This window comes from Argiope bruennichi, chromosome 6 (genome assembly GCF_947563725.1).
Source record: "Argiope bruennichi chromosome 6, qqArgBrue1.1, whole genome shotgun sequence".
In the NCBI taxonomy this organism is placed as follows: Eukaryota; Metazoa; Arthropoda; class Arachnida; order Araneae; family Araneidae; genus Argiope; species Argiope bruennichi.
Window position 1 is genome coordinate 9,025,091 of NC_079156.1, and position 16,487 is coordinate 9,041,577.

Sequence of the window (16,487 nt, forward strand, 5' to 3'; positions counted from 1 at the left end):
ATGGCAAAAACAAATAATTGCTGTATTAGTTCTTGGTGATAATATACAATCACTTAATGGTAAAACCAGCTCAAATTTACACAAAAAATGCTGTAAAAATTATTCGTACAAGTAAATAAAAATATCTGAGATATAAAGGGGAATAAAATAGAACCTTAATTCGTCATTTACAATTATGAAACATGGGAAAGGTATCATTTTATTTTGAAATCTCACATCATTGCACTACAGCTGGTTTAGATATAGTTAGAAACCTTTTTAGATAGTTGTATGAATAAACAATTATATAAACGAAGTTTCCAAAAATTTAACTTTGCTTTTTATTTATTTGCAAGAAAAATGAGAGTACTTAAGAAAGCTTATTAATTGTTTAAAAAATTAAAAGAACATGAAAAAAAACACCCAACATTCAAAAAAATATAAACTAATTTATTTACAAGAAATATCTTTATTAAGACAGACACGATACTATAAAAGTAATGTACATAGGCAAAGTAGATTCAACAGACAAACTCTTTAACAAACATCAACTGCTTGAGGTTGAGTTTCTACAGGTTTCTTAAGTTTCAGAAATTCTAAACTTTGTTTATACAGTTCTTTGTCAACAACTGTAAATTGTGGCGTATAAGTGATAGCAGTAGATGCACTCAACTGGAAAAAAAAAAAAAAAAAAAAAAAAATGTAAAATAATAATAATAACAGTTTTATTATAATTACTTAAAAAAAATGTTATAATTTTTTTAAAAATGAGAAAAGTGACACAATCTTAATAATGACAAGAATTCATAGATCAAATTTAAAAAGTAATTAATGCTTATATAAAAATAATTTGATCTAAAAGCTCACTAGAAAGATGGCATTACTGACTCTGACTGCAAATGAATTTGAAAATTCATAGTTCCCTTGAATATTCAATTATTTCTTGTTAATTGATTCGATTTTCTTATTATTCATATTGAATATGTAGAACAATTTTTTTTATAGAGTATTCTTGATGCAATAAATGTATATATCTAAAAAGTTCCGACTTTGGTCATTCTGACTACTGAACCTACATCACAATTTATGTTGCCTTTTCTATTCTATTTTTAATTATAACTCAAAATTCACATTTTGTTTTACATGATAATATTTGATGAGAAAGTATTAAAAGGAGGAGGCTGAAAAATACCTCTTGATCACATACAATTCATTTTCTGCTCAAAAGAGTTAGCCTTATTGAAATGATTGATGAGTGTTTTAACATTCAGTACACTCCCGATTATCCGCGGAATTGGGTGGCGCGGCCGCCGCGGATAATCCGAAAAAAGCTAAAAACGGGTATAGCAAAAGAGAAAACAGTCATTCCAACTTTGAAAAATCGTTTTATGTACAATAAAACGTAAAATAAACAGCAGGAAATGTTTAACTAACGCTTAATATTTTAGTAATCACTCAAAACTAACCTAAAATGCATTTTGTTAATGAAAACAGAAAAATGATTTGTACTTACGAGAGGCGTCAAGGATACACAGAAAAATGAATACATATGTACTGTTTTAATACTGTAATGTATTATGTAATTACAAAAGCATAACTGTAAAACTACACCTTTTTGAAGAAATCAGTCATTTGTGTTTGCTTCTTGCTTTGGAAGCATTTTTTCTTTGCTTGGAAGCAAAAAAAAAAAAAAAAAAAGACTTAGTGCGGCAGGCGCGGATAATCGAGAGTCTACTGTATTTCAAATTTTCAGAAGTCATTTTCTCTTGAGTGTTACAAAGGAAATTAAAAGTTTCTTGGTAATGAAAGCTACCTTATTTACTATTTTTAAGGATATTTTCAATAAAATGTACAAGCATTTTAAAAGATCAAAGGTAAGTTCAAAAAGAATGTCAAAAATTAAGGGAGACAAAAAAAAAAAAAAAAAAAAAAAAAGCTTTAACACATTATTGAAGATAAAATATGGATTTGCCTACATGCTTTAGAAACTATTAATAAGCAGTATGAATGCTCTCGAGTGGAATGAGCAAAACAATAAAATTATCAAATAACAAGATAGGGACACAGATAACTTCCTTCAAAATATTGCTGCTCTATTATTAAAGGAAACAAAGTTTTATATTAGGCCCATTCCATGGATTTTGAAACCAAGGGGCAAATTTTTTTTTTAATCTATTATCATGGTTATAACACATAATTTTAATGAAAAATATCTGATTTTGCTTGTTGTTGACTTGATTTTTGTGTAAAAATATTAGATCTCATCAAAAATTGCATTTTTTAAAACCTTGGCTGAGAATTTGTAAATGGCCTGTTTCATTATTATATTTTTTAAAGGTTTCTATAATTATTTCACCTTTCATAAGGTGCCTATAGAATTTTAATTTTCAATTGTTAATATGTTTTTAGTAATACTATATCAAAAAATTACAAATTAATGTCTATTTTGGCTTTGTTTTAACAATCAAAGCTAATGAAGATTGTGGAGTGTCACATACATGACCATTAAAACTTTTTTTTTATTTTTTGCATCATTAAATTAATAGAAAGTTCTAAATTTTTATTTTCTAAATATAATCATACTATTTGATGAAACTGCATTTAAAAATTTAAAAAATATTATAATTAATTTATAATTTTCAATGGTCAGGTATGTGACTTCAAGCAGTTATGTATGTGACATTGAATTATAAAATCCAAAGCAGTTATTTTAAATTCATCTCACCAGATGGCAGTACATTCCTTTACTTCTCCAGCTATAACCTAATGTTTGTTTTTAAGCAAAGGTTCACAGCACACTGTGTTTGAAGTATGCTGCAAGTCAGATTTTGCTATCTTTAAGCATCTTAGTCTTATTTTGCTATTTTAAGCTTAAAATATGGATGATGAACAAAGAATAAAAAATGCTACTAAACAAAAGAGATATTATGAGAAAAAAAGAAATGATCCTGATTTTAAAGAGAAAGAAAAGCTAAGGCAGAAAAAAATAAGAGATTTAAAAGCAGCAACTATGACAAAAAAGGAGAAAAAGAAACAAAAGCAAGCAGCTAGAGAAAGGCAGAGGAAATGCAGAGCAGCCAAAAAGATAAGTAATTCTACAAAAATTTCAAGTTTGAATTCTTCTATTGCGACTACCCCAGAATGTTCTCCTTATACAGTTCCCCAGACACTTGGCAAAGCAGTTAAAAAAACTTTGAAAGCCTTACCAACCTCACCTCGAAAACGAATGGCTGTAGTCAGCAATTTAGTGGAAAAGGTAGGTTTAAAACTGCAAAAGGAAAGAGAGTCCAATATCAGTGATAATAATCAAAACAAAGAACTTGTGGCAGACTTCTTGTGCCGAGCAGACATAGTCTACACTGCTCCAGGAATGCATGATGAAATGATAATTTGGGAAAATGGCATTAAAAAACGTGTTCGTAAACATTTTCTTACAATGTATATGAAAGAAGCACATGCTTTGTTTAAGGAAGAAAATCCAAGCATTAATATTGGATATTCAAAATTTTGCAGTTTAAGACCTAAAAATGTTCTTCTTCTTAAAGACACACCTAGTGATCAGTGTAAATGCAAGAGTCATGAGAATTTCATTCTTTTGTTAAAAGGATTAAATATTGATTATAACAATGATTTTTGGAAAGAAGTGCTGTGCAATTCAGACTTGGAATCAAAGTGTTGGGAAACAAAATGTGATAAATGTAATGCTGGAAAATTGCTTTTAGATTTTATTGGCAAAAAAGGATTAAATAATGCTTCTAATGTACAATGGCACCAATGGGTTAAGTCAGAAAATAAGCGCTTCTATAAAGAAACCAATGAAGGTTGCATAGCTGAATTAACTGATAATGTTTTAGAAAATTTTCAAAGTTTTAAGCAGCATGTAAAAATTAAACGAATCCAAGCTGCTGCCTTTCAATCTGATATAAAGCAAAGCAATACTGTTGTATTGCAAGTAGATTTTGCTATGAGTTATTCATGTGAGTGGCAAAGTGAAATACAGTCTGCACTATGGAGCCGGGAAAACGTAACTTTGTTTACAGCTGCATTATTTGAAAAGAATCATAAAACACAGAGTTATCTTATTGTAAGTGATACTAAAGATAAATCTAAGCTATCTGTGTCTGCTTTCATTTTGAAGCTTTTGGAAATTATTAAATTTCAGGCAAATAAACCAAAATTAATAATTTGGAGCGATGGACCATCCAGCGAGTTTAAAAACAAATTTATTTGTTACTTCCTCTTTATTTTATTCAAAACACAAAAGCATTTTTCTAGTTTCGAATGGAAATATTCAGCAACTTCCCATGGAAAGGGAGTTGTTGATGGGATAGGAGGTACTGCAAAGTCCCGAGTCTATGCGGAAGTAAAGGCAAGAAGAGCTATAGTACAGAATGCAGTTGATTTTGCTACAGTTGCTGCAAAAGTAGTACAAAATATCACTGTCATTCCTATGCTGCAAAAGGATATAGATAAAACTCAAATTGATTGGAATTTAGCTAAGGATGTTCCAGGAATTAAAAAAGCCCACATAATTAAATGTTTGGATGAACACATTTGTTTATTTACAAGTCAGCAAAATTTGGATACAACTGTGCAAGAGCTATGCTTTTGTAAAAATACAGAACAGTGTTTGAAAAGAACTCCATTACTTGCACAAAATCACACTTCTGCATATATTTCACTTGGCAAGTTTTTACTTGTAAAAGTGTTTGGAAAAAAGTCCTGGAAGCCTTATGTAGCACAGGTGTCTGCATTAGATAACACCGAAATCAATGTTATTTTCCTAAAGCAGGTATCCGTATGCAACTTCATTTATCAAGAGAATGATATAGGAGTTATTCAGCGGGATGACATAATTAGAGTATTGCCAACACCTATAATTAACGGTCGCAATACTGTAATATTTCAAAATGCAGTTATGTGAAATTGAACGATGTCACATACATGACTACTTGTCACATACATGACCTGTAAAGTTACATTTTTTTTTTAATTGAAAAATTAAAGAAATATTTAATGCATTTATTAGTTTGTCTTCATTAAACCTTTTTCTTATGGGAAACTTTTTTTAAGCACGTTTCATGCATATAATTCACTGATTTTTTTAAAGAAAGTTGGTGTTATCAAATCACAGTTCCAATTTTTGTCACATACGTGACTATCTAAAAAAAATTTTAAAAGGTCTCTCAAAATTTAAATACAAATATATTTTTCATTACCATTTATTAAAACTCTTTTTTAATTGTCTAACAAAATTAAATTTTTGACTTTCACTACATTTGTACATAAATTTATCAGATATTTATGCATATCTTTTAGTCCGATTGTCACATACATTACCGTGGAATGGGCCATTATTGTATTGCATTATCCTTTATGAAAAGTACATGAATAATTTAAGATTTAACTTCCAAAAGTTTAAATATTTTTAACTATGAATTTATTGTCAATAGAGATAAATTGATATATCATGAAAGATTAGATAGGCATCTTTGGTGAGCAGCTGTTTGTTTATCATACATGCATTTAAAGTAATTGTCAAAGCCAAAGAGACATTACCCCACTGTACATCCTTTTTTTTTCATACGAAATTAATGGGATCAATGATTAGATGAATTTCTATCAAATCAATAGACTGTTCTCTAACTCTCCCCTACTGTGAGATATTTCAAAACCATTATTTCACTGTTCGTTCTCTGTGGGAAAGAACCCAAATAAAATTTAATGTCCCAATTTTGTCAATTTTTATTTTATATGTCATCAAAAGTCACCTACCCTCTAACTTCCATTAAAAAAATGCAGCATAAGAAAAAACCTACAGGCATACTTTTAACCTCAAAAAGTAAACCAATTTTGCTAATATTCGTCTTTATTAGTTTCATCATTATTTTCAAGCATGTCTACTCAATCAGAATGCAATATCATATTGTTCTTACAATTTTCTTTTGATAGCAAATATTTTATCCAAATTCTTCAAATTGACTATACTAATATAGTTAATATTGGTAACCATAGACAGCTTATATTAATAAGAATATTTTTTTTCATGTTCACCCAGCTTTTATTAACTACATCTATCACAATAAAAATGCAATAAAAGAATAACTGCATTAATATAATTAAAAACTGCATAGCATTCTGGTTGCTTAACTGCATTTCAAAGTAGGAAATTGTCAACTTGGCAATAATTGGTGACATCCATCTTTCCAGTTGCTGAGGGCAATATATCTCAGACAGTCTGGAGAGGAAAGAGACAGATGACTATAGAAGAGGAATAATGAGTATTCATAAGAAACAAAAAATTCTGTAAATAGTGCAATGGTTTAGGCACTGTTAAGTTTTTTCTGAATAGACATTTTATAGTAAAGTAGCATGTTTCATATATTTTACTAAAACAGTGAAGAATAGAGGGAGGGGGGAGGCAGACAACCTTTCGTGAAGCATCAGGGGTCATGAAGTTTTATAATATTTTTTGAAATTAATCCAGTTATTAAGGCACACAAACTCTGTTACAGGATTTTCTCATAGACATTACATTATCAAGTTGTGCTCTTCTTTCTGTTTCCCTTAAAAACGACACTTGATCACATATCTAGTGTCAAACACTTGATCATATATCTAGTGATGAGTTTTCACATAAAACAAAAATCAACAAAATCAGATCAGTGGGTGTAACTAGACAACTGATTCAATTATTATTTTAAATATTAGATTGAAACTGGCTGGATAGAAGAAAGTAATTTAACATAAGACTTATTTTATATTATTTCATTACATGTAACATTTTTTATAAAGGTTTTTAATGACTCATGTAAACAAAATATAAAAGAAAGTAATTAAATTTTTCCTCCTGAAATGAAAAAACATCTTAAAATGAATAAGTAAATGAAATAAAATAATGATTATAAAATGAAAATACCTTATTTAATGGTCGGCACAATACTTTTCGAATGTGGAGATCTCTTCGAGCACACAAAGCACGTCTAAAGGGACCAACTTTGTTAAAGAGATTAGCTCTTTCTTGTTTGTTTTGGGAGACTGCTACATGGAAAGCAGCTAATGGATGTTCCATAATAAATTTTTTTGATTTTTGAGTTCCTTCTTTAGATCCAGTTTCATCTGTTAATTAAGAAAAAGCATTTAAATCAGCCTAACTTAAAAAATTTTCTTTTAATACATTCAAAAAATGTTTCCACATTTCTTTTTCTTATGAAAAATTTTATCCATCTCATTTAAATACATAAATTTTAAAATTTCAAAATGGAAACAATATTTCATAAAATCCTAGTTTAGTGTGCCCCTTGTTTCGCCAAAGATGCCAACAGTAAAAATCGCCAATCAAGAAGGTTAACCATTAAAACAATACTATGAAACAGTTACAGTTTCCCACCATTTCTATTAAAATTAAGAGATTTATTGATCACGATTATTTTATGTCAGAACACTTCTTAATGAACCTTTAAGGGTCACGAAAGCTGCATCTTCTTTGAATTCTAAAATAGCGAACTTTTGCAAACTGGTTGTGGGCAATAAAATTCCAATATGCGAAGCTTTCAGCATCTGAAGAAGGCATTGGGCAAAATCTTTTACTTAAAAAAAAAAAAAAAAAAAAAAAAAAAAATCAATCTTACAACATCATTAGCAGTGGGAGTGGAAACCTAGAAGTTTCTCTAGCTCATTAAAAGTAAGGATTCTGAGAGTAGCAAGAACTGCGAAAGGGAAAATTAAGATTTCCTAATAGCTTCAATACTAGAGACTGGTGCTTTTCTTAAGAAGAAATTTAAAGGAATAAATACACTTACTCGGTTCAACAATTTCCATTAAAAAAAAAAGCAGAATATTTTAGTGATGCAATATATATTACATATATATTCCAAAATGTAGACATTGAATTAACAAATATAATATAATTCATAATATTTGTGAACATAATATTTCTGATTATCCTAATCATCAGACATCGTATTATTGAACATACGTAACTTATCGAATAATCACAGGAAATCAACGAAAAGAACAACAAATCGCTCAGAATTCTACTAGATGAAAAATAGTGAAGACAAACAATTAGCACTCGAGCAGAAGTTTTTTGTTTCATTTCTGCCAAAATTCGTGAACAAACGATTTTAATTAGAATTAAAAATAATTTGGTAAGAAGTGAAAATAATTAAAGCTTATCCATTTATAGCTCACTTTAAAAATAACACTGAATGTTTTATTAGAATTAATACTTTTGATTATAAAATGTAATTTAATTAAATCCTTTAATGGATGTTTATTTGTTGATTATTTTTAATTTTTATATCTGTTTGGCTTTAGTAGATATACAATTCAACAAGCAAAAAATTCTAAACTAATCAGTAATAGGGTTACTAGGAAAATTATTCTACTTCCTTTTTTGGGTTACTACATTGGCGATAAACTTGGGGTCACTCTATACAAGGATTAAACCAAATATTTTTAAAAAATGGTTGTTGTTTATTTTTGTATTTAAGAAATAAGGCTGGCCAATTCTTTTATTTCAACTGCCTTTTTTCTCAGCCAAGAAATATTTTTTGATTAATTAAAAAATAAATTAAAAATCTAATGAAGTTTACAGGTAGCAGCAACAGCTCTAAGCCTCCACTCCACCCTTGGGGATTTGTATACCATTCATAACATTTTCATGGTAAATAGTTTTTTAAAAAATGCCTCTGAAAAGATGAAAAATCAATTTTTCTTAAATTAACCATTATAAAGTTTCATATCTACCTATATAGGTTTCCTTACATTTGAAAACTTTCTTCAGTTCATTTGATGGCAAAAACTTCGTTTTAATCCACCTCTCCTCTAAGAGGAAAATATAGATAGAAATGAATATTTAGTCAAAGTACTATTATCAGATGCAATTTAAACTAGCTTCTTCGATCAATAGCATGTTTGGGAAACATTCTCATGTTTTAATTAACTTGTGGGATTTGAATGACTATTTAAGCTAAACGTTATTAAATAAAATGTCTACAATTTTTATATAAAAACCACTGAATAAGATATGACTTATAATCATATATTTTACATTAGAGAACTATTTAAAACAGAGATAATTCTGTATAAAATGCTACAGTAACAAAGTAATTAAACAAAAAAATTTCACTCACTTTAAGAGCTGGTAGTATAAATTACGTTAAGTGTTTTTCTTGCAAGGTTGAAAACAGAGTGGATATTAACAGAATGGAAAAGTTTCTTTTTCCAAACGTTATAACATCTTTTTTCTTTGTAAATTACCAAGAGAAGAACCCATATTAAGAATCATATTCAAATAATCATCACTAGAAGCTGATTAAAAGATAGGTGCACAAAAAGAGCCATGGACTGAACAGAAGCTTAAATAGTATTTCTAAGAATAGGATATTTTCTGTTTTACAGTAATTCATATTTTTTATTGAAAAATTAAAAAAAAATAATTTTATATGTCTTTTTTTAAATTTTAATATTTACTTCTGCATTTGTAAAATACATTCACAACATCTTCTATTGTAAAATAAATTATGTCTTTTTGGTTTTGACAAAAACAACTGAAAAAAAAACATAAAAATGAAAAAAAAAAAAACCTATTAAAAAATGAAGGCAACTTTTATAAAATTAAGAATAAAAATGTTAATTTTTTTCTCAATATTTCTTAAAATTAACAAACTACCAATTTATTTAGATGGGTACATCACTTCTAAAAATGTCAGCAATGAAGTAGAAGCATAACATGACCCAACTGTTTATATTTCATTTTTAAATATGCAACAACAAGATTCAGCATAGCTAGGACGGAAAGTGTAAATTTTCTCTTTCACTAATTCATAACATTTAGCAATTTCAGTTTCAGTCTTATAAAGTTAAAAATTAAATATTCTAAAATGGTTACCATCATAAGAATGGCAACAATGCCATGACATTGGCAACAGAACAATGCCATGTTCTAAATGAGTTTTTTAAGTCATTTTTTAAAAACAAAAATAACTGTGTTCAGGTGGGGGGGGGGAACGAACGTTTATGAGCCACAACAAGTACAACATAATACGTATTTTGTAGTGCCCCTTCACGATAACAATTCGAGTGTTTCAATAAATGGCAATGCACTTGTTGATGAAAGAGGGAGTGGGGAAAAAAAAAAAAAAAAAGGTTCATTAAGAGCTAATGTGTTAGAACCCCTGGATTTCTTGTCTGAATTTTTCCCTTCCCCTTTTTTTCTTTCTTTCTTGACATGTCTGATAAACAAGCTTTATGACTATGCTTTCTAATTACCATATTCAACATATGTGGAATTTAAACGAAATAAAATGCTATCTTTGCACTTTTTGAGAAAATTAAGCATGTTTTAAGAGCCATTTTTTATAACTAAGAACTTTTAAGGCATTAAAAATGGCTTTCAAATTTAAGCATAAATTTACTTATTAATAACCTCTGCTCCTCCAAATTTATTTCCAGATAACAACACTTAAAAGTTAAGTGGTACTTGCAATGTTTTCATATTTTACCTGTCTTCTTGCAGATTATGACGAAAAGTGCTCTTTTGGTGTGTATAGTATAACTTTCTTCAAACATTTTATACACAAAAAAAGATGAGAAAAAAAAAATATTAAGTATTGTATTTTACCTTCATTAAGGACTTCTTCCTCAAGTTGCTTCTGACAAATGTTAATTATCTTTTCTGATAGTTCAGGTCCAGCAAAAACTTGTGAAAATCCAATTCTTGATAAAACATGAGCAGCCTTAAATCTTTGTCTTGCAAAACCAGGGATAAAGTCAGTAGTTTTTGTTTCACTCATTAATGTTGACCAGTCCACTTCCAATGCATTAACTATTTCTAAAAAGAAAATCAATTTCTGCATAAAAAGCAACATTCAAATAATTTTCACTGGTAATACATAATGAACTATATATGCATTATATGAATTTAATTCTTCATATTTACTTGATTTCTCATTTTCAGCTGTTGGTTTTATTAAAGTGTCATCTGGTTCTTCAATAAGTGCATCTAATTCATCATCACTTATAGGATCATAATCAACACTTTCAGCTGTAATGTACTCATCAACATCAGTTGCTGTAATAGTTAAAAAAATAAATAAATAAAAAATAAATTTAAATGTGTGAAAACAGTGCAATATTTGATTGATTTTCTCAGGAAATTGGATGTGGTTTAAATGGATCAATAATTTCTTTGCTATCTACTGTAAACAATCACTAAATACAATTTTAATTAATATCTTAGAACCCTATTTCAAAGAAAAAAGAATATTTACTACAAAATTTCTAAAACAAATTTCAAAATAACCTAAAATTAGTTCACAACACAATGTACCTCATTAGGAGTGAATTAAGAGGGATAATTCATATTGGAGAAATAATCTTTTATAAATAACGTAAGGTCAAACTGAAATATTTATATAATGAAACATGACAAGCATCAAGAATAGAAAGAGCTGAATTTCATAATAATGAATCATGCTACATTTAAAAACTGAAATGTAAAATAAGTTCAATTAATTGAATAAAATAAATTTATATAAAAAATGCTTGAAGGTTTCAAAATATTTTAGAGTTATTATTTACCAGCACTGAAAACACTCTCATATTATTATTGTTGTTTGTACCTTCATCTAAATTCAATGAAAAGTTTAGAGTTAACAAATTATCAAAATGTCTTGCAAAAATATTCTTGTAATATCAAATTTCATTTTGTATGAAGTACAATCTCTACTTAATAATAAATGATTTGAAGCTTTTTTTTTTTTTTTTTTAAATATTTAGATAAGACAATACTGGTATTCAACAGAATGGAAGCCAATGAAAATGGCAAATTAGAATCTGCAACAAAACTCAAAATTACGGATCCAGACCTAAACCAGTTTCTTTTCCTATAAGTTTTAAGTAAATTCTGTTTGCAGCCTGTCAGTTAGATCCCCCCCTCCTCTAATTTTTATCAAAATCTTGGAATTTCGAAAGAATTGCAAGGGTGCTATTGGAAGCGATAGTTGTGCTTCTGATGCAAGGAACAGAAAAGAAATCAAAATAACTAATTAAAAAAAAAAAGGTATATTAGAAAGGTCATGCAATGAAATAGTTACCTCCATTCAGACATAATAATTTTTTTCTCTTAAGATTCAAAACTGTGCATGCAAGCAAATGCTTGTCTTCTTTTCAGGTATTAATTGATTGGAGACTAACAAAAGGGGAGAAAGAAAAGAAAAAAAAAAATCTTCAGGCATTCCAACCAATGCTGAAATACGATCCAAAAACACGACTATCACCTCCTTCCAGTGAATAACTCAGGTTCTGAATGGCTTTCAAAAGGGTTTCTACAAATATCCTATGAATTCAAAATTCTTTCATCTTAGAGTTATATGGGAAATCCGCATATAACATGCTATTTTTGTTTGAATGTTATTTGTGCCTATTGCATGTGCACACTCCTTACAAATTCACAAACATTTTGATGCAGATTTGAATTGATTCTAATAATGATCACTGGCAATACGATTTTGATTATGCAGGGAAGCTCATAATCAGGATAAAATAATGATTTCAAAATCATGGTACAAAAATGGGAAAAAATACATGAGGACACTAGCTCCAAACTTTAAGATTAATTAAAAATAGCCACCAATTTATTTAAAAATGTCAAACAAAACATTATGACATATTAATAATAATAAAGAATTTACATTAGTAATTCATTATTAGTACAATCTTAATGATAACTTGATGAAGAATGGTATTTAATTTCAATCATAAATATCATTAAATTATAGGATTGTACACATTTTAAAGCAATACCAACACAAAGTACATATTAAAATTAGTTTATTTTTTAAACCTACCAGTATCTTCCTTAACTGATAGTGATTCCTGAGCATCTGTGTCTTTTCCAATTACAGATTTACTTTCTTTCGAATGTGGAATTTCTTCATTTGACCTAAGATACAATTCATAAAGGAGGTAAGAAATAAATCACAACTCAGTAATATCAACTGCTTAGTATGTTTGTCTTCTGTCAACTTATTCGAAAATACAAAGGAAGATGCATATAAAATCTTGACAATTAAATTCCCAAGATATTTTATAGAATTTACTTTATTAATTATTCTCATAATTTAAGTCATTTCACTATTACTAACATATATTGTTTGAACTATCAAACTGAGAAATACCACTTTCAAATGTTAGGCTTTTGAAATCATTCTTCATGAGAATGAAAATCCTCTAATATTAAATCCTAATTAAATAAGTCCTATAATATCAGTCAGATACTAACATTCACCTAGGGATAGTTTTAAGTGTAATCACAGCAAACAATATAGAGAAAAGATGCAAGTTTCCAGAATGAGAACATTAATTTTATAATCACCCTTTTTCTTTCTGGTACTGTAGCTGAGAAAAATTTTTGTGTTTCTGTAAAAATTGTTTTGTTTTTGCAACCTACATAGATTAAACATTATTTATTTGGTTCATACTAAGACTTCAGTTTGATGCATTTGTGTTATTGTCATTTCTAATAATTTGCAAATTTATATTTATTTCACAGTTTTAAAGCTACAAATCTGAATTTCATTAATTACCTATCTCTGCTATTTGTACTATTTCCAACATCTTTATCTTTCTTCAGATCTTGCAGAGTATCCTTTATGGCCCCATGCCTCTCCTTTCTTCGAGAATTATTACTTGATCCATCTTCAATATTTTCACTGCTCCTTTCAGTCTAAAACAACAATAATAAGCATTTATAATAAAACCCTAAAGTTTATATAGATGTATTCCAAGGATAATTATAGTTTACCTCAACAAAATCATCCCTGGTAAGTAAATCATCATCATCGTCACTCCAATCACTAAAATCATCATCTCCATGAGTTCCATCATCTATAATAGAAATAATAAAAAATAATCAACAAATAATAATAGCAAAGTAAATAGTAATAATATTAAAATTTTTATTGATTCAAGAGAAAATATAAAGTTGACTAAAAAATATAAGATCTTCAATGGGGAACTATTGTGTCTTGTTTCTTATGCAGCAATGATATCACAATTATTAAAAACATCCTTCTTTTGGATGTATTAGAACGGGCTAATAAATTAACACTACGTTTTTCACTAGATGAAAAATTTAGTTACCAAATGTCATCTAAATGTAGACTAAAGAACATAGAACACAAAATAAATGCTTCAAAAAAAAAATCCTTCTTGCATCTCTGTAAATACCACATGTTGAGTTAATAGCAGGTTCAAAGGGTTGAAAATCCTTAATGTAATTGTATAAGTATGTGCTGTGCGTGTGTGTGTACATATATATGGAATAATGAACTTGTTCACCTCCTGCACTCCTCCTTACCATTATGAGTAATGGGATGAGTAAGACACAACAGAGTCATTAAGTGACTGATACAGTTCCTATTTAAATCAATAAATTTTAATAAATGAGTTCTACAAAAATTTCAATTTATGTGTAGTATTCTTTTATATAAATATATAACTTTTTCAAATAAAGAATTAAATAAAATATATAATAATATAATCTTAGAGTTTTACTTTGAAAGTTCACACAAGTACATATTTAAAGGTGGATTCTAGCACAGCCCACCTCTTGGCGTCTTTTTGAATTCTTGCCAAACGAGTAGCGATAACGTCACCAATGTGGCAACCTAGACGGATTTTTTATTAATTTTTTTTTAAATATTTATTTAATTATTATTTATTTTATTTTATTTATTGTTATTTCTGGCCTTCAAGTATTTTTTAATTGAAAACTAATAATAATAATAACAAATACTCAATTAGTAGTCAACTTGACGAGATTTCAAATAAGTCGCCAAGAGGTGGGCCCATCTACGATTTTACCAAATTTAATATCACCTACTTCTTTCCATAAGCTTCTAAAGCTTAAGAAAAAGGAATTCATCTTTGTCAAGTACAAATAGTTACTTCTCTCCCAAGACATTCTTGGTGGTAAATCCTGCACCCCTCACTTCAAACAGAAACTGGCCCACCAATACTAGCTGGATTAGTAATAAGAAGGTTAAATGCTTATATTAGTAATGAATCATGTGAGTTTTATAAATTTAAATTTGCAATATCCTCTCCTCAATGAACTCAAGATCCATTAAGAATTTGGGTTAATGATTTCCCATCAACCAGAAAATTAATCCTTTCACACAAATACTCTGGAAATATATTTGTGAAAAGTTTAATGGTGTTTATTTAAAGGTATATTTGTGTAAATTTGGGTATTGGAATTCTATATCCAATTAACCATATCAACACCATTTCAAAAATTTAAGATTAAAAAAAATCAAAGTTCGGTGGAATTTTAATGATTATTTGTTTTCATAAATCGTAAGTTCAGGTCACTTCCAGAGGGTATAAAATTTCATAGGACATCGAACGAAGCTACCATTTTCTAGGCAAATAATGCATGCTCAGACCTTATCTATACAACTAAGGGCCAGTTATAATCTTCATCCTTCATATACCAATAATGGAAGTTTGTTCTCATGAACGAAAATAATTGAATACTTCAAAATATGAGATAAGGTACCAATTTCCTGAACGTGATGAGCTACTATTATTCAAAATAGGTACTCCAGTTTCCAAATCCTTTTTAATAAGCTGGGCTAATATTTTTATCTCTTTGTTAATTTTTTCTTTGATGACACTGTCGGAATTAATCGTACAGGAGGTAAGGTTATATATATTTTTTTCCAATAAGAAAAATGTCCCCAAAGTAAGCGGCTCTCGTTCGTCTTACTTCATTCGACACATAGATTCTAGATCATTATGCAGACTCAAATTAAGAATGCTTTCAATTTCAATCAAAGCAGGTTCTAATTTTTTATATTTGAGGATGGTTTTAAGAGAAGTTCTTTCAGATATGACTTAATCGATATTGCCAGCCTCTCCCAAAATATCCCCAAGAGTTTCTTTAATTATTAATTTCAATCCAATACTTTGATTACCATTATATTCTTGAAATTCCTTCTCTTTGACAATATTCCATAACTATTGGAAATTTCTACCTGCCTTTTGGATAGTTCAAACATTGCCAGAATATATTATTACTCTGCATATATCTCTTCTTAAAATAAACTTTTTGAATGGCATACGACTTATTTGATAAGAAGAAATATATGTTGAGCAGCAAGATATCTTGAAGCTAATTCCAAAGTATGGCATATGCCACTGTACAAATATATATAAATTCTTTCAGTCTTATTTTTATTCAATATAGGACCTGCAAAGTCGAAACTTGTAAGTTCCAAAGATTTTGATTTAATAGCTGGGTTCTGAATCTCTTATAAATCAAGCATTTGTTAATGACATTCTTAGTTCTTTGTCTCTATCTCTGGTATTCAATACCTTCTCTTTACTTGAATCAGCATTTCAATAACACCAGAATCTTTTAACACTTTTACAAACATGATTCATAAGCCTTTTCTTAGCAATCAGACAGAAAAATAGCATTTGGGTTTTGGTGCTTA

General features: G+C 28.6%; 1 protein-coding gene across 2 annotated transcripts in view; it reads right to left on the reverse strand.

The window, feature by feature from the left end:
* Positions 1-412: 412 nt before the first annotated feature.
* Positions 413-16,487, reverse strand: part of LOC129971184 (zinc finger CCCH domain-containing protein 13-like) — a 57,074-nt gene continuing 40,999 nt past the window's right edge. The window contains exons 18-25 of one of the 2 annotated variants that reach the window (XM_056084726.1): positions 13,790-13,872; positions 13,572-13,711; positions 12,834-12,928; positions 10,925-11,056; positions 10,607-10,816; positions 8,749-8,808; positions 6,899-7,098; positions 413-651 (exon numbers count right to left, since the gene is read on the reverse strand). In XM_056084726.1, coding sequence (XP_055940701.1) covers positions 517-651; positions 6,899-7,098; positions 8,749-8,808; positions 10,607-10,816; positions 10,925-11,056; positions 12,834-12,928; positions 13,572-13,711; positions 13,790-13,872 — 1,055 coding nt within the window. In that variant the 3' untranslated portion in view covers positions 413-516. The remainder of the gene's footprint in view (positions 652-6,898; positions 7,099-8,748; positions 8,809-10,606; positions 10,817-10,924; positions 11,057-12,833; positions 12,929-13,571; positions 13,712-13,789; positions 13,873-16,487) is intronic. The other variant, XM_056084727.1, reaches the window with a different exon arrangement.